This window comes from Ictidomys tridecemlineatus, chromosome 13, assembly GCF_052094955.1.
Source record: "Ictidomys tridecemlineatus isolate mIctTri1 chromosome 13, mIctTri1.hap1, whole genome shotgun sequence".
Taxonomy (NCBI): domain Eukaryota; kingdom Metazoa; phylum Chordata; class Mammalia; order Rodentia; family Sciuridae; genus Ictidomys; species Ictidomys tridecemlineatus.
The window spans coordinates 95,789,349-95,807,432 of record NC_135489.1 but is presented as its reverse complement, the minus strand read 5'-3'; the positions used below and the strand labels follow the sequence as shown (position 1 = coordinate 95,807,432).

At 46.4% G+C, this 18,084-nt stretch overlaps 1 protein-coding gene across 1 annotated transcript; it reads left to right on the top strand.

Moving 5' to 3' along the window:
• Positions 1-318: 318 nt before the first annotated feature.
• LOC144370029 (putative serine protease 47) lies at positions 319-16,594 on the top strand. The gene is made up of 6 exons (XM_078030629.1): positions 319-462; positions 8,324-8,350; positions 9,155-9,317; positions 11,130-11,366; positions 13,951-14,088; positions 16,100-16,594. The coding sequence occupies exons 3-5, from the start codon at positions 9,172-9,174 to the stop codon at positions 13,961-13,963; spliced, it is 396 nt and encodes a 131-aa protein (XP_077886755.1). The 5' UTR covers positions 319-462; positions 8,324-8,350; positions 9,155-9,171; the 3' UTR covers positions 13,964-14,088; positions 16,100-16,594.
• Positions 16,595-18,084: the final 1,490 nt, after the last annotated feature.

Here is an 18,084-nt window from a genome sequence, read left to right as displayed (position 1 = left end):
GATGTCTGGACGAGTGAACAGGAACCAAAGGGAGTTAGTGGGAAGGGGGTGAAAACACTGGGCCCAAATGGGGAGCCAGTGCTTCAGGGTAGAGAGCTCCCAAGGGCTGCACAGGGCGGTGTCTAAGTCATAGCAGTGAAAATCACTTCGTCATTAAAGACGCTCAGGCTGAAAGAAGGGCCAGCCCAGAGGCTCTGGAGGAGGAGCCGCTTTGCTGGAGACACCTGGCAGGCTTCCCGACCCACCTCATCCTCCTGCAGGGCGCCCCCAGGTCCCTCCTGCACCCCTCGCGCATGCGCACGTACTTGGCTGGAAGCGCATGCTCTCTGGTCGCCCTCCAACTGCTCCAGCGTCCGTTGGGGCTGCAGCGGGGCAAGGCGCAGGCGCGAGCGCGGTTGGCGGGCTCCCAACGGCCGGCAGGGCTCCCGAGGCGGCGTCCAGACTCAGTCCCAGAGGCCCGAGGTACCGGACCCGCGAGCCTCTCCCGTCCCCAAGGTGTCCCTTCCTGGTCCTCTGGCCCCTGTGCCTCGCCGGGCAGCGCCGTCCTGGCCTCCCCTGGACGTGGGCCGCCCGCACCAGGCCCGGAAGTGAGGGGCCGTTGGCCAGTGCGGCCCCCACTTTGGGGCGCCGTCCCTCCGTGACCCTTGCAGCCTGTGTGGGGCCCGGGCTCCGGGGCACCTGTGCGGTGCCTGAGCAGCGCGGTCCTGGTCAGCAGGTCCGCGGCTCCTGTCGGTGTCAGAGGAAGTGGTGAAGGTCGTCTCCTTGTCGCTGTGAAAGCTCTGAATGTTGGGGACACCGTCAGCTGGCATCAGGGTTGTTAGGCTGAAGGACGCGCGTTTCCCGTGACGTTAGCGACTTTGCAGAAGGGAACACACTGAGCGGAGTGTGCTGGGTCCCCTGTGGTCACACCGTGATTGACGGCCCTCGTAGGTGGGCTGTTGGGGGACAGAGCACCTGAATGATGACGGGAGAACGGTGTGACCCCAAGTCGTGTGCAATAAAGAGACTCCTGTTGTATTATTAATGTGTGGTGCTCGTGTATTGCGCAGTGACACTGAGGATGTGCTCTCAGCGTGGTGGGGGGCTGTTGGGGGCTCCTTGTGGCTCTTTCTGGGTGCCCGAAATTTTCCTTCCGTCTTGATGGGCAGGAGGATCACAGGGCGATTATTTGGGTGAGAAAATGAGGCCTGTGCTGGTCCTGGAGGGTTGGTAGAGTACAGAGGGCTGGGGTGTTCCCCTGTTCCTTTGGTGGGTGGTGGGGTCCCTAATGTGTTGCTGTGCATTCCTCATTTGGACCTTGTTCTGTTTAGGACTGACTGAGGGGAATGTGGTGTGTGTTCAGAAGTGTGGGTGGTGGTGTCTGGGGCTTTGTAATTGGAGAATTTGTCCTAAGGCAGAAGTGGAGCAGCAAAGAGAACAAGCAAACCTCACTTCATAATTATGAGCTGCTGATCTGATTTTGAGGAGGTATAATGCCGGGGAAAAAAAAAAAAGCAGAGTTCTCTGAGAATTTCACAGGCATAGGATGAATTCTATGAAGTTGTGAGTGAGTCTGGAGTCTCTTCAGGATCCAGAGGGGGGTTTTACCCAGGCAAGAAGGATCCAAGTTGGTTTGCCCTGTACCTTTATAGCCATAGAGAAAGCTGATGGTGTGAGGTACCTTCCATCTAGGTTGTAGCTGTTTTGATGGCTCCACCTCCTTCCAGGTCTTTCCTAGAATCTGGTCTCCTGGTTTTCCTTTCTTGGGGGTTTCTGGGATTTACTGGGCATGGCCAAAAGACATTTTCTTATTTCTGGAGTGTGGCGTGAACTCATCCCAGATCAATCAGGTACCACAGAAGCTGACTCACTTCTGAGTCTAGGACTGTATTTGCTGACAGAAAGAGCATGCCATATGACATCTCATATTGACATAGCATCAGATTAACCTTCACAGTATTTCCAGCTCTCATAAGGGCAACTGGTTATTTTGGTGTTGGTGAGAATTGTTCTTTCTTATTCATATTGCACAAGAAATAAGAATATAATTAAACAATATCATTCTCTTCCTTTCTCTTCCTGCTTCCTCCCTATAGTCCCTTTCATCAAATCTACTTATGTTCCTTCAATTTTCATGAGCCGCCACCTCTATTTATCTTTTTCTTCTATAGATTTCACATATGAGAGAAAACATCCAACTGTTGATGTTCTCATTTTAGAAGATATTGCTTAACTTAAGGGACTCCAGTTCCATTCATTTTCCTTCAAATTGACATAATTTAATTTTACTTTACACTGAATAAGTCTCTATTATATGTTTATGTATAGACACACACACACATACACACACATGTTGTGGGGACAAGTGCTTGGAGTCCTGCATACATGGCATACATTAAGGGCACCAGTGTGGCAAATCACTTCCCTTGTGCTGGGCACGTGAGCGGCAAACTGCTTACCCCATAGGCACAGGGGCTGAGAGTGAGGCCACGTGTTGCAGTCCCAGCGCTTGCTCCATGGCTTCCTCCTTGATTGGTTGTTGCAGGGTCAATTGGCCAGAAACTGTATTGGTGGCTGCCTATAATCTGCTTAGCTACAGCCCAAGTATATATACTTGGTAACTACGTAATCAAATGAGACCTGCTTCTAGCTTGGTCTCTGGAGGTCTTGGTTCGAGACTCCACAGCCACACTGGACAAGAGAGAGCCATGCAATACATATCACTTTTTCTTACTCCATCTTTGGATGGGCCTAGGTTTCATATTTGGATATAGTGAATTGTGCTGCTCCAAAGGTGGGTGTGCATGTATCACTATAGCTTGATGACCTTAAATCTTCAGGATAAATACCAAGGAGTGGTATTGCTAGGTAATATGGTGGCTTCAGTTCTAGTGTTTTGAGGAGCACCCATACTTATTTCCATAGAGTTTCTACTAATTTACAGCCACATCAATAGTGTGTAAGTGTTGCTGTGTTTTTTCATATTCTCCAGCATTTATTATTCTTTGTTTTCTTGATGCTGTCTTGTTGACTGGAGTGAGATGAAATCTTGGGGTTGTTAATTTCCCTAATTGCTAATGGTATTGAACATTTTATTCATGTATTTGTTGGCCATTTTTATTTCTTCTTTTGAGAAGTGTCTGTTTCTTTTGCTCATTTATTATTGCATTGTTTGATTTTTGATGTTAAGCATTCTGAGTTCTTTATGTATTCTGTATTTCTTGGTCAGAAGAGTAGCAAAGATTTTTTTCTCAATCTATAGGTTCCAAAATCTTGTTTCCTTTGCTGTCCATAAGTTTTTTTTTATTCAATACACACCCATTTATTAACTCTTGCCCTTATTTCCTGAATTGTGTGGGTCCTATTAAGAAAGTCATTCTTGGAGTGTTGAGTCTCCATTTGCTTCTAAAGGAGGCATAATTTCTGGTCTGATCCCTGGCTCTTTGATCCATCTTGGTCATGTTGTATACCCTTAACATGTTTTTCAATGTGATTTGCTAACATTTTATTAAGAAATTTTGCATTTAAGTTCATGTGGGATATTGGTCTGCAGTTTTCTTTCCTCAGTGTGTCCTTATCTGGTTTTGACTTAGAGGGATACAGACTTCACAGAGGGAACTTGGACTTATTCCATCCCTTTCCATTTCATGGAGCACTGGCATGAGTTCTTCCTAAAGTCTCCTAGAATTTAGCTGAGAATCCATCTAGACCTGGGGTTTTATTTCTTACAAGCTTTTCATTACTGCTTCTCATTGCTAGTTACTGGTCTGTTTAGACCTTCTTTTTCCTCTGACTTCAATTTTTGCAGATTATAGCTGTGTAGAAATGTACCCATTTTCCCTGGGTTTTCCAGTTGATTGGTGTATAATTTTTCAAAATAATCCATAATGATTTTTTTGTTTCTGTGATATGTGTGATGATTTCTACTTTTTCAACTCTGAATTTATTAATTTGAGTCTTTTTTTGGTTAAGGGCTTATCCATCTTTTTATGTTTTCAAAAACTCTTAGTTTAATGGAGCATTTATATTTTCTTCATTCTCAATTTCATTAATTTTTGCTTTGATCTTAATTATTTCCTTCCTTCTTCTCTTTTTGGATTTGGTTTGTTCTTTCTTAAGGGCCTTTAGATGCATCATTTGATTGTTTAAACATTCCTCTTAGAACTAACTTCATACTGACCTACACTTACTGGTATATTGTATCACGATTCTCATTTGCATCTAAGAATTTTTTACAAATTTCTTCCCTGATTTCTTCTATCATCCATTCATCATTCAAACATGTATTGTTCAATCTCTATATCTTCATTTAGTTCTTGTGGGGTTTTGGTGTTCATTTTTATTTTCATTCCATTATTATGTGATTCAAGGAATTATTGTACCTTGGTCTCTCTGAAAGTTTAACTCATGAAGTGTCTCTTTTATATAATTAATGGCACTGATGATTGGGGCATAAATACCTGTTGTCATTGTATCTACTTGTTCTATTGTTCTCTTATCCAATATACTCTTATTTCCTTATAACTTTTCCTTCATGTCTGACCATAAAGTTCAGATTGTAGGGAACTTATTTTATTAGCCTATGTCAGGAAAAAAAATCAAATAGAGCAGCATTGGTTCTAGGCACTTGAAATGGAGCAAGAAGCCATTGTTAATCAGACATCACTGGGAACCACAGCTCAACCATCATCTGGGCTGCACCCTACAGCACCATGCTGACCCAAGTGGGTCAAACTACCTGTTTCCTGAAACAATGTTAAACTCTTGATCTTCTGTACAAACCACTCCTTCCACCAAACTCTCCAGAGACTCAGATTTTACTCATGTCCCTTCCTACAAAATGGCTTAATTTTTCCAGCAGCAGTCTTAATTCCCGACTCTCAGTGCTGTCATCCCAAAGCCTTGCCGTTAAGGCTCTCCATGCAGCCAGCATGCACTTGGGCAGGTGCCAAATTCAGTGGTTCAGTTGTGAGTGCTCCCAGGTCTCACATGTGACTTGCAATGTTCTCCCAACTCCATCTTATGTGTCCTAAAGCATTATCTCTCTGCTTTAATTTTTTTTCGTTGAAACAGTGTTAAATTCATAGATTTGTGCCATAATCACCCAATTTGCTATTTTAATCTCCACTCCGACCTCTACCCCTAGATAACTACCAGATTTTTAAAAAATTTTTTTTTCATTTCCTGGGCATTTCAGATAAATAGAAACCCAGAATTTGTTGTCCTCTGCAACTGGCTTCCTCCACTTAGGGTAATGTTTTTGAATTTCTAGGCTGTGGCACTTACCTGTGTTTTGTTATGTTTTCTTCCAAAGCATACTTGTACCACACTTTGATATTTGTTTACCAGTTGACAGGCATTTGCAGAATGGGGATATTATGAACAATGCTGTTATGAAAATTCTTCTGCAAGTATTCATGGAGACACATGTTTCTAAGTTGATCTATTTTGTGTTATTCTTTAGTTTTCTTTAATTTTATTCTTTAGTTTTCTTTCTTTGGGGACATGTGTTTTTTTTCTCTTAGGTAGATTCTGAGAAGTGAAACTACTGGGTCACGTGGTAACTTTATGTTTGGTATTTTATAAATTTCCAAACTTCTTTCTAAAGGATGCCTTATGTTATATTCCTTCTGAAATGTGTCTGGGTTCCACTTTTTCTACATCCTTGCCAACATTTGGTATTGTCTGTTTCATTAGCCATTGTAATGAAATTAAATGGTGTTTCATTGTAGTATTAATTTACCTTTCTCTCATTACTAAGGATGTGGAACATATTTTCATGGGTTTCATTACCATTCACAGTCTTTTCCTTTCACAAATTAAAAAACGATTAGAGGCTTATCTAGTTTAATTTTGTTATACACATTAGGGAATATAAATTGTACAGAATAATGGGTTTCATTGGGAAATTTCCATACGTGATTCTAAGGAGCTTTGATTGTAGCTACATTTCCCTTTTCCTCCTTTTATATTAATCTTCCTCCCCCGGATTCCCTCCTCTATCCCTTGTAGACCCTCTTTAATATCATATTTTCCCTCAAGATTTCTCATATGAGAGAACACATTTCCACTTGTCTTTGTGAGTCTTGCTTATTTTGTTCATATTGTGATCTATAATTTTATCCATTTTCCTGAAAGGACATGGTATTATTTTTCTTTATAGCTGAATAATACTAATATTTCTCTCTCTGTCTCTGTTTCTCTCTCTCTCTCTCTCGCTCTCTCTCTCTCTCTCTCTCTCTGTGTGTGTGTGTGCGCGCGCACGCACACGCATGTGTTTCTGAAACACGATCTTTTGTCCAATCCCAGGGAAAGAACATGGAGACACAGAGTGCAACAGAAGTGAGACTTTTACAGAGAAGGTACAATATGTATTTTATCCTCTTAAACACAAGTTCACTCCCCCAGTTCCTCATTGGTTAAGAACTAAGATTGGTTAAGAAGGTCACAACCTTAGTGAACTTTGCCTAAGATGCCACATTCCCATATAAGAAAACTCTCTTTCCACATTTAAGATCTCTTTCCCCTTCAATTAATGTTTCTCAATGTGGTATTTCCTCCTGTTAATCTGTTAAACAGGTCCCTATTCCCACATCCTATTTTTCTAGGAGACTATATGTGTTTAAGTCTCAAGGCTGCCACATATGAATGGTACTGCATAAACTGTCCTTTAGTGATTTTCTACTCTGCCTTCTCTTTTCCCTGTATTTAGAATTTCTAAAATCTACTTACTTGAGAATTTACTTTTTGAACATGAATCATCAGATTTTCTATTTCTCACATATATGAAGTTCTTTTTTTAAAATCGTACTGGGTGGGTATTGAACCCAGGGGGCTCTATGAATGAACAACTTCTCCTTAGTCCCTTTTAAAATTTGGAGATAGGTTGTTACAAAGTTGTTACACTGGCCTGGAACTTGAGCTCATCCTGCCTCAGTCTCCTGTGCCATTGGGATGCACCATGAGGACTGGTTTATGTAGCACATTTTGTTGACGCATTCTTCTCTTGATGGGCATCTAGACTGACTTCATAGCTTGGCTATTGAGAACAGTACATAGATGAAGATATCTCATTCCTGTGTATGCAGGTATCTCTTTACTATGCTTGCTTTGATTCCTTTGGGTATATGTCAGGAATGAGATAGCTGGATGGTATAAACAATTTATGTTTAGCTTTTTGGGGTACCTCCATACTTTTATGCAGAGGGATGATACTAATTTACATTCTCATCAGTGGTGTACAATGTTTCTTTTCCCACTCATCCTCACCAGCATTCGTTTTGTTTTTTGTTCTATACTGGTACATGAAAAATCAAGCTATTTTGTGGGAACAAACATAGGTGCAGACTCAGTCTCTGAATAGTTGGTTGGAAGGAATAGTTTGTACAGAAAATCAGCAGAGTTTAGCAATGTTTCAGGAAACTGGCGGTTTGGCCCACTTTGGACAGCAGGTGAATAAAAGAATTGTCCAGGTATGCATCTGAGATGTGATTTTCAGTGACCTCCTGTTCCATTGTAAGTGCTCAGAACCAATTCGACTCCATTTGATCCCCCTTTTTTTTGAAAGTGATTGATGAGTTCCTTGTAGTCTGATGTTTATAATCCAGAAATGAAGCAAAAGAAATGGGAAAATAAATGTAGATTGACTATTCCAAACTCAGTGTGTTACATAGAGAGCTGCCTTGGAATGCAGGATGGCCCTGCCTCTGGGCCACAACCCTGGGATGAATTACTATTGAATATCCTTTCTCTTTTTCTATGGGTAGCCTCCTCTTCCTTTTCTCATTGATCTGGGTCCTTGATTGGGTCAAGGATGGTGTGGGAGGGGTCAGGGTACTGGGCCAGTGTGTGTGAGGGGGGTCTGTCTTGGGATGAGGGCCAGGGCCTCCAGTGCCTGTGGTGGCAGCTGAGGGCACAGTCAGGTGGGTGGAGGGTGGGTGGTGGGTGCGGTAGCTGGAGTGTTGATGCCTGTCTCATGGCAGGGTGAGGAACCCTCTGCGCATGGGTAGGTGCAGGTCAGGGTGGGGTCATCCCCAGAGTCCAGCAGTCCCGGATGGGCACCAGGCCAGGCTCATGGCTCTGCGGCCGTTGTTGTTGCTGTGGTCTCTCCATCTCCAGGCAGCCTGTACCCCTGGTTTCTGGCAGCCGCCAGGAAAGGCAGATGAACTCCCAGGAGAACAGGAGGACCTGGAGCCCATAGCCAGCAGGGTCTGGGGCTGTGTGGGCGGGGCCCAAGGTCCCTTTGCAGTAGGGGCTGGTGGGAGAGGCTGGAGGAGGCAGGAGCAGGCCCAGGCGGGCAGTGAGAAGCCACCAGTGTGTTCTCTTTGTCTCTACCCTGAAGCAGACGTCCACCAAGAGGACATCACCCAAGGTAGGTCAGGTTTCCCAATCTGGCGGAGATTTTATGGGTGGGAATCCCTGCCAGAGCTCAGGCATGAGGCTGTGGAACAGGATGCGTGGCCCAGGTCTGGCCCAGGGCTGTAGGGGGCCCAGAGGCAGAGGCAGTCAGGCTCAGGAGTCTCAGGTCCCTTTCCATAAATCTGGGAGCACAGCCAGGGACCAAGATAACCCTTCTCAACTGTGAGGACCATGGATCCTCCCCCAGATAGAAGTCTTCTAAACAGAGTTGTCTCCATCTGCCCCACCCCTTTAGCAATGGAGCATGCCATGAGGGGGTGGGGGTCAGTTGCCCCAGGTCACACAGTACTACAGACACCTGCTGGTGACTTTGCTCCTCATGACACTGGGGTGGAGGGTGTGGAGTGAAAACAGCTGCCTAGAAACTAGGACCTCTGAAAAGTAAGATTAGTAACCCCAGAGAACTTCACTCCCCTCATCTGCAAAGTAGGCATAGAGTTGTGTTGGTGGAAGGAGTGAGGCCCCAGGGAATCCTTCCCAGTCCCAGGGCTGTGCTGTGAGCAGCCTTTCACCTTGCCCCTTCCTGTCCAGACCCCCAGACCAATATCCCCACAGCTCTTGCTCAGCTGTACTAGGCCATCTAGGCCTGGGCTGTGATGACTGAAGTCAGAAGCCAAGACAGCCCTCAATCATTTGGGCTGGGTCACTTGTCCCTTGACCTTGGCCTTCCCATGTGTGAAGTGAAGGAGGGACCTCCTTGGGGTGGTATGGGACACCACATGTATCTCTAACAGATCTGGGGGGATTGTCTCCACAGTGTGCAGGAAGACCAAGATGATAGGGAAGGTGTATGGTGGCCATGATTCGGTGAGTGGCCAGTGGCCGTGGCAGGCCAGCCTGCTCTACCTGGGCCAGCATCTCTGCGGAGCTGTCCTCATTGACGCCCACTGGCTGCTTTCCACAGCCCAGTGCTTTCTCAAGTGAGTTATGCTTCCTGGGGCCCTCTCAGGGGGTTTGGCAGGGGAGGAAGGGTGAGAAGAGAAAAGGGGATCAGAGGGGATGGCCCTCCTCTGGGTATTGCTGGGGTCCCTGTGCTGCCACCAAATGCACACTGCTCCTTCTTTGATCCAGTGTCTGCTCCACCTGGACTGTCCTCCCCACTGGCCACCCAGTGCTTTCTTCATTTCCTGGGTCCTTATCATCCTTCATCCTCAGCCCCCGCTGAGAGACCCCTCTTCCCTATGTCTGTCCCCCCTGACAAGGACGTGTGCTGAGAACATTGGCACCTTACCCTACACTCCTGAGAGTAAGAATCTAGTCAGAGACCAGATATGATCAGCAGTGAAATGATTTCTTTCATTACTTTTGTTAAACTTCATTCCTGGGAGGAGCCAGAGTTACCCCTGCCCCATGTGTCAGGCTGCGTTGGTGGGGAGAGTAGGGTTCCCCAGCCTTGGAGAGTGACATGGACAGTCAGGAGTCTACCTCTCCTGGCCCTCCTGGGCCTGTCTCTGTGGCTAACTTCAGAACACATGTGGAGGGACCCAGAGGGAAGGAGGGACTCATAGCCCAGGTAGGGGAGTTGCAATTTGTACACTTGCTGTCCCTGAATCCTCAGCTAGCTTCTCTTGAATCTGTGCAGGGTCCCCTGAAACCCTCCATGACATCGGGGGGGGGGGGAGGGGTGGCGAGATCCCATGCCAGTGTGTCTCCATCTTTTCAGGAAGACAAGGAACAAGCTTCAGTCAGCATGATGCAGGAAGAAGCTCAAAGTGGGCAAGGAGGGCAGATGTGAGGGAAGGGGTCCAGAGAGAAGCTACATTGTGGGGGCAGGGTCAAGGGACTTCCTTAAAGGAGGAGTTGGGCTTGTGATATGGATGGGGGCCCTACAGGTCTGAGAACTGTGTGAACAAAGCCATGAAGTTACTCATTCCCCTTCAGAAACAGGAGAACTTCAATTCTGTGCACTCATTTGTGCATTTAAGAAATTCTTTGTGAGCATTTACCTCCAAGTGGAGAAAAGCAACCCTGAGGGAGTGGGTTGGAGGTGGTGAGGCCAAGGGATGGATCAAAAGGTGACAGGAAGAGACCTGGTATATGAGTTAGCTTTTTGTCATTGTGACAAAATATCTGAGAATTGAGTCAAAAGTAGGTAATTTTACTTTGGGTCACGGTTTACTTAGTACCTCCGGTACATGGAAACTTGGCCACATGGTTTCAGGCCTGTGGGAGAACAGTACACTGTGACAGGAGCACATGGTGGAGGAGTCCCTTTCACCTCATGGCAGCAAGGAAGCAAATAGGGTACATGGTCCCAACATGTCAAGAGCACCCCCAACCTGAGGACCTAACTGATTTCCACTAGGCTCTGCTGCTTACAGTTTCTGCCATTTCCCATTATTGCCACAGACCAGCACCCAAGCCTTTTGCACATGAACCTATGGGAGTCATTTAAGATCTGAACCATAACATGGTAATGGTCCAGAGCTCCTCCTAGGAAAGTAAGAGGGTTTGATCTGAGGCACCCCTTAGTACCCTTCCAGCACCAGGATTCTCAGCTCCTCCAGTTCTAGGAGGTGGTGGGAAGCCCTGCGTCCTGAGGTTGTGAGTTGAATGTTCATCAACCCAGAGCGAGAAGGCTCCTGAGTGTTAGAAGGGAGGAGACAAAGGTGCCTGGAATCAGGGCTGGGAGAAGGGGGTCCAGAGCAGTGTGGGCAGTGGGATGAGGATGCAGGAAGAGTGGGGGCCCCTGAATCAGAGACGATGCTGATAATGGGCCCTTCCTCCTCCAGCAAATCCCAGGCACCACAGGACTATGAGGTCCTCCTGGGGAACACCCAGCTGTACCAGCACACCCAGCACACCCAGAAGATGCTCGTGAACCAGATTATCACCCATCCAGACTTTGAGAAGCTCTATGTCTTCGGGAGTGACATTGCCATGTTGCAGCTGCACCTGCCTGTGAACTTCACCCCCTATGTGGTTCCTGTCTGCCTCCCACGTGCAGACATGCAGCTGCCCAGTCAAAGGTCCTGTTGGATAACTGGCTGGGGAAGGCTCTCCGAGAAGAGTGATGGGGCCTGGGAGAGGCAGGAAGGGAAATGAAGGACAGGAGGAAGCATCAGGGCAACAGGAGAGGGGTGGTTCAGCCAGGCAAGAGGCCCAGGCTGGTTCCTGAAGCCCCTGGACTTGACCCCCCTGTGCCTCATTTCCATGATCTCTCAGATGAGGACTGGGCAAGTGCTACATCCCTTTAGTTCTGAAAGTGTATGATTCTAGGCTTCAGAGTTCCATGTGGCCCAGTCCCTGAATATCTGGGGATCCTTAACAACTAGAATCAAGAATCTGGGTTGTTGGAGTCTTTGTGGCTTTTGATTCGAGTGTTTAATCAGCCAAGGTTTGGGATGACTTGAATGAACTCAAAAGCTGTTCCTGGGGGCTGTCCCGTTCCGGGTTGTTAGTTGGCTTTCCATTACTGTAAAAACAAAGCAAAACAAACTTGCCTGAGATAATGACTGAAAAAGAGGAAAGGGTTATTTTGATTCATGGTTTATGATGTTACATGGGGATGACTTTACATCCTGAGCAAGTTATGGAGCAGTGCTGCCCAGGAAGCAGAGAGCCAGAGGAGGGGCCGGGTTCCTGACATCCCCTTTAAGGGCACACCTCCAGTGACCTACCCTCCTCCTGTACACCCCATTCCTTCAAGATTCCAGCACCTCCCAATAGTGTCACGGGTTGGGGCCAAACTTTAAACACACAGGCCTTTGAGAATCCTTGGAAAGGTGCTTGGGAAAAGTGGGAAGTCACATGTGGCATCTGACCCCAGAGCCTGCATGATGAAGTCACAGTGATCCCAATTTAGGAATGGTTAATGTCTATGAGCTCACCTAGCTCTTATCTTGTCCACTTCCCATTCTTGTCATGTAAACTGCATAATGAAGAAAGCTTTGGGGTTTTGTGTTGCCTTGTCAGATTGAAAGAAGAGAATTATAGACAAAGGCTTATGCCTGGATGATTTAATAAAGAAAGGATTGTTGATGGTTTGGGGAAATGCTTCTGGTGTATTTTCAATGAAAGAAAGAACAGTACAAATTTGTAATCATCCATGGGGTCAGCATTTGGTTCCGTGTCTCTCAACAGAGGTGTTAGAGGTGTTTTGGACAGACCATGTCTTCAGTGAGTGCTCTGCCCACAAGCCTAATACCTGCCCACCCAGTGTTAGGAACACTCCCTAGTCATGGGATGGCCAGCCCCCAGCACACATATGTGTAGAAACACATTCTGGTTCTTCCTTGAAGACAAGATCCAAGTCTTGTTTTAATGTTCCAGACAGTGTCCCAAGGCACCTGGTAGGAACTCCACTGCTCTTTTCCACCCTGGCACAATAAATCACTGTTTCCTGCCTGTTGACTCCAAATTTCTCTCCCATTTTCCATCCTGTGTACTTCTACTCAAGTCCCCACATGGTGGCCTATTATGGGCACGTGGAATCAAATGTCAACTCCCCACCTTGGCTATAAGGCTGTACATAGTATCAGTGCTCTGCCCCTTCTCTGCCTCAGCTCCTGCTGCATCCCTCACATATCTGATAACTCGCAGCACTGTCCACTTTGCTCCTCCTTGAGCAAGGCCACCTCCATCCCTAGACCATTTACTTTGCTGTTTTCCCAGCCTAGCTTTCTTTCCCCTCTGCTCTTTGCATTACTTCTTTCTTCTTGACATTTACAGCTCAGCTCAGCTACTCCCAGTTTTACTCCATCATGTGAACTATTTTGAAATAGGCAATCCCTGCTGTCATCTCCCTGTTCTATCTGGTCCATAGCACTTAACAGTTTGTTCATTTCTTCTACTTGCTCTGTCTCTTCCAACTCAAATGTCAACCTGTACCTCAGTGTGTAAAATATGCCTAGCACAAGGACAAGTGAATAGATAAGTGATGGGGTGAGAGGATGGATGGATGGATGGATTGACAGATGGGAGGATGAATGTGGAATTGGATGGGAAGATGATTGGATGGATGGATGGATGGATGCATGGATGGATGGATGATGGATGGATGGATGGATGGGTGAAGTTGGTGGATGGGTGGTCGTATGTGTTAGTGGATGGGGAGAAGGAAGAAAGAATGGAGAGATTGATGAGAGTAGATGGAAAATGAGTGTGGGAAGATGGGTAGATGGATGGAGGAATGGGTGAATGCGTGGACGTGTGGGTGGGCAGGTCAGTGGATAAAGAGATGGCAAAAAGGTTAGTAATGGATGGGTAGAGAGTAGACTGAATGGTTCATGAGAGGATAGGTGGGTGAGTGAATGGTTGCTGAATTCCAGGGAGTGGAGTCACATAATTAGTGGGATTTGCCACTTTGTGGAACAGGAAAGGTTGTTCTGTTGTTGGAGGAATAGGCTAAGTATGTGGACAGCTTTGAGAAAAGGGTGGGGGGCTTAGCATGGAAGACTGAACCGAGGTTTGAAACCCATGCTTGAGAGTAGTGGTGAGCGTCAGGCAGAGTGGGGGTTCTGAGTCGTCTGGGTTCTTTGCTAAGGCACAGTGCATGTCACTCACCTCCTTCTCATTTTCACAGAGCCATTGTTACTGCCCTACTCTCTCCAGGAAGCTAAGGTGAGTCTTATGAATAGCACCATCTGCAATACCTTCTATGGGCAAACACCTGGAGAAGGCAGGAACTACTCTGTGCAGGAGGAGATGCTGTGTGTGGGGGACTTCTCAACAGGAAAGGCCATCTGCCAAGTAAGTAAGGTCGGGCTCTGCTGCTCTCTTGCCTGTTCTGCTGGCCTCAGTTTCCCCTGGGGGGCCTGTGTTGGCCTCAAGTGTCTTGGTGGAGACCCCAAACTTCCTGCTTCCTTCCTTCTACATATTTTCCGTGGGCTCCATTCCTCATCAGTCTTCCTTCAGACCAGCACCTTCCTCAGCCCATCCCAGCACAAAGCTGTCTGCTGTGAGGACCCTCAAACAGTATCCATTTTAGTTGCCTGTTTTAAACTTTGATGTGTAGCATACACACAGGATGAGTTATTTGTAAGTGCACAGCATGATGACTTTTGTGAGGTTGATGCAACCTGTTACCAGCCCTCCCCACAACTCTCCATTCCCTTCTTGTCCCTAACCAGCAGATTTCCTTTTAGTCTTTGGAATTGATTCTGAATTTTCTGCAGACAGGATTTACTGTTGGCTTTCTTCTGTATTTTAACATTATATTTGTACCCAGGGTTTTTACTGTAAGTTCATATCAGCTGTCTAATCATCAAAAAATAAAGGGTAAGCCACAATTGGGGGGGCTATTGGTCACCTGGTGTGTTGGAATACACCTGTAAGCCCAGTGGTTCAGGAGGTTGACTGCAAATTCATGCCAAGCCTCAGCAATTTAGTGAGACATTTTGCAACTTAGGGAGACTGTTTTCATATTAAAAATAAAAGAAAGTGTGGATGTGGAACAGTCGTGAAAAGCCCATGGATTCAGTCCCTGGTAATAAAAAATAATACTAATATCTGGTTGGTAGTATACAAAAATGCCAATGTCATAGAAAAGAAGGAATGAATGAGACTGAAGTAGGTTAATAAAACTTGGTATTTAAAGATAAGATGGGATCCTGGATTGGATCTTGGAATAGAATAGGGATATTTGGGGGCAGAGACTCACTGGTAGAGTGCTCACCTTGCGTGTGTGAGGAGCTGGGTTCAATCCTCAGCACCACATGAAAATAAAGAAAATAAACTTATTGTGTCCAACTACAACTAAGAAAAAATATTTTAAAAAAGAATAGGGATGTTTGTTCCTAGTGAAATCTGAATATTTATTTAATAATATTGTACCATCTCTACTTCCTTGGTTTAAGTATTTGTACCATGGTTATGTCAGATGTTAACACTAGAGGAAGCTAGGTGCAGGATATGTAGATCCTCTGTAGTATCCTGCAAATCTAGCCTAATCCTACATTATTTCAAAATGGAAAGATTTGAAAAGATTGAAAGAAACCCTTTACCAGAGAGTTCATTTAGATATCAAACAAGCAAATGAAAAAACCTCTCAATATTGTCAGGCACAGGAGAAATACAAACTCAAACACCAGTGAGATGCCTCTACACATTAATTAAATGGCTGAATTCAAATGACTGGCCACGTCAGTTGTTGACAAGGATGTGAAGCACCTGGAACCCTCAACATACCCGAATGGTAGCGTTGTAATCTGGTGCAAATATTTTGAAAACAATTTTGTAAAAAGCTATATACACTTCTACCATACAATCCAGACATAGTAATGTTAGGTATTTACCCAGCAGAAGTGAAAGTAAGACTTGTAGATGTCCAAGAAAGACATCTATATGACTACAAGACAGTTCACAGCAGGTTTCTTGGGTAATAGTTCAAAACTAAGAAAAAGCTAAAAGATCAGTAGCAGGCTAATGAACGAATAAACTAAACAATATCCCTACACTAGTGCACTACTCGGCAGTAAACAGGAATAAACTATGGTGCTCACAGCTACCCAGGTGTACTACTAAATATAGTATTTAGGGAGGGGCTATGGACTGATGGATTTGGAAACACGATCTCCACTGGGAGGATCATCTCCGGAGCTTCTTGCTGCTTCATTCTGGTGTCCCTCATTGGGGGCTTGAACTGATTGGCCTTCACTAGGGCCCTGCTTGACATAGTGGCAGCCCAGGGTGTCCAACATTGCCACCTGGTATTTCTGCCCCCACTCAGCCCCCATCCTAACTCCTCTCTCTCTTTCCTCAGGGTGATTCTGGGGGTCCTCTTGTCTGCTATGGCCCCAGTGCCTGGGTCCTGGTAGGACTGGCCAGCTGGGGCCTGGACTGCAGGCCTCCCATCTACCCCAGCGTCTTCACCAGGGTTGCCTACTTCATTGACTGGATCAGTAAAGTCAGGAAGCGGAGTTCTCTGCCAGACCCTCCGCCTGACCCTCCTCCCACAGACTTTCCATCCCAGCCTCTGAGAGCTTCCGGCTGCCCCGGGCCCTGGAACACGCTCATGTGCACACAGACCTGGCTCCTTGTGCCACTTATCTTCATGTTACAGCAGCAGGTCCCTGAGTGACTGTCAGGGCCCTACATATTTCCTCTGCCCAGGCCTCCGGCCTCTTGCTGCAGCTACTCTCACTCAAGACCACTGTTGATCTAAACAGCTCCTTTCCTCAGCTTCCCTGTCCATCATCTGCCACTCCCAAAGCCAAGTTCAGCAAACCAACCCAAATAAAAGACTCATCCTCCTGTTCCTCTGGCTGTGCTGCCCTCTGGGCTCCTTCTGTCCCTCAGTGCTCTCCTTTCCCTTCCACTTGGTCATCTGGCTTCCAGAAGGAAGAGGAAGGGGTCTTCTTAGGAATCTTCAGCCAAGGGGCCCTGGGGCAGAAAGCACTGCCATAGGGTGGACTGTGAGGAAGTTGGGAGCCAGGGGGCTTTCTAAGCAATAGTCATGGTCTCTCTGCTCTGGCTGACTGCTCCTACCCTGGGGAGCACCGGATTGTTCAGAGAAGGCCAGGCTTTACACCTGGTGTCCAAGTGTAAGGGAGGCAGTGCTTCCCCTCAGTAGATATGTGATCTGATGCAGATATATTGAAAACAATTTTGTAAAAAGCTATCTACACTTCTACCATACAACCCAGACTTAGTTTGAATCAGTGGACCTGAGGAATGATGACTGGTCCTGTCCTGTAGCCAGAGGTCTCTCAGATGTCGGTGGTGGGGGCTGGAATCTGGTCAAGAAGCAGAGAGAAGGCCCTGATGCCAGACTGAAAGCTCATCCTCATAAGGCAGCGGTTTTCAGAGCTCTGTCCCCTTTTTGACACCTGGTGTGCTTTTCATCTACATCTACAGGATGCTTCAGGCATGTAGACACTGTCCACTTCCCCAGCCCAGTCACCCATGAACATGGTGCCTGTTGTCTAAGGCCCAGGGTACACCTACCCTTGTGTCCACATGCCTCTTGGGGTTGGATCCCAGTGTCACCTTGTTGATGTAGCTGATCCTATACTAGGGGTCCAGTAAAAATAAGTTTTAAAGTAGTGTGGCTGTCTTTCCCAAAAATATGCTGGACACAGGTTTTGATGCAGCCAACAGGAACCCAGAGGCCTCACAATACCCACCCCCAATGTTCAGATCCCTTGTTGAAAGGGAGAGCTTTTATTTAGCAGATGGTCACATAAACTGGACACCATTTATGGGTTTCAGTGGTAAATGTTTCCTACCCTGATATTTCTCAATTTCCTGGACCCTTACGGACAGGAGAATGGATGAACTCTCATGAACATTAGCAATAGGACTTCCCTGTCTTTGACCTTCTGAAGGATCAACAATGGCCTTTCCAGTGTGAAGACACTGTAGGAGCTTTAAGTACAATCCTGGCCTTTGGCCAGAGCACCTCTACTAATGGATGATGGTATAACCACCATCTTTGATGGGTCTTGGAGCTCCATACTCTATGGAAGGTGGAAGACAAGAGCTTTCCATCTGGTAACAAAACAGGTGATCTCACCCAACATGACTGCTCAGAACTATGGTCTGCATATGAGTTATTTGCACAGCATGTGGTCCATGCTTCTTCTGCACAGGGTCAGGGGAGCTTGGGTGGTTCAGGGCTGAGTACCACCTTCGGTTGGTGCTATGGAAACCTCAGGCTGACTGGTGCTGGGGACCCGGGCAATGTCTTTCCTATTGCAGGGTCTGGGAGATTCTCTGATCCGTGGGCATTCTCGCACTCTAAACCAA

Bases quoted from the DNA above. Each gene is read 5' to 3' on its own strand.
- LOC144370029 (XM_078030629.1), top strand. From the start codon at position 9,172: ATGATAGGGAAGGTGTATGGTGGCCATGATTCGGTGAGTGGCCAGTGG. The intron at 9,318-11,129 runs GTGAGTTATGCT...TTCCTCCTCCAG, and splicing joins ACAGCCCAGTGCTTTCTCAA to CAAATCCCAGGCACCACAGG.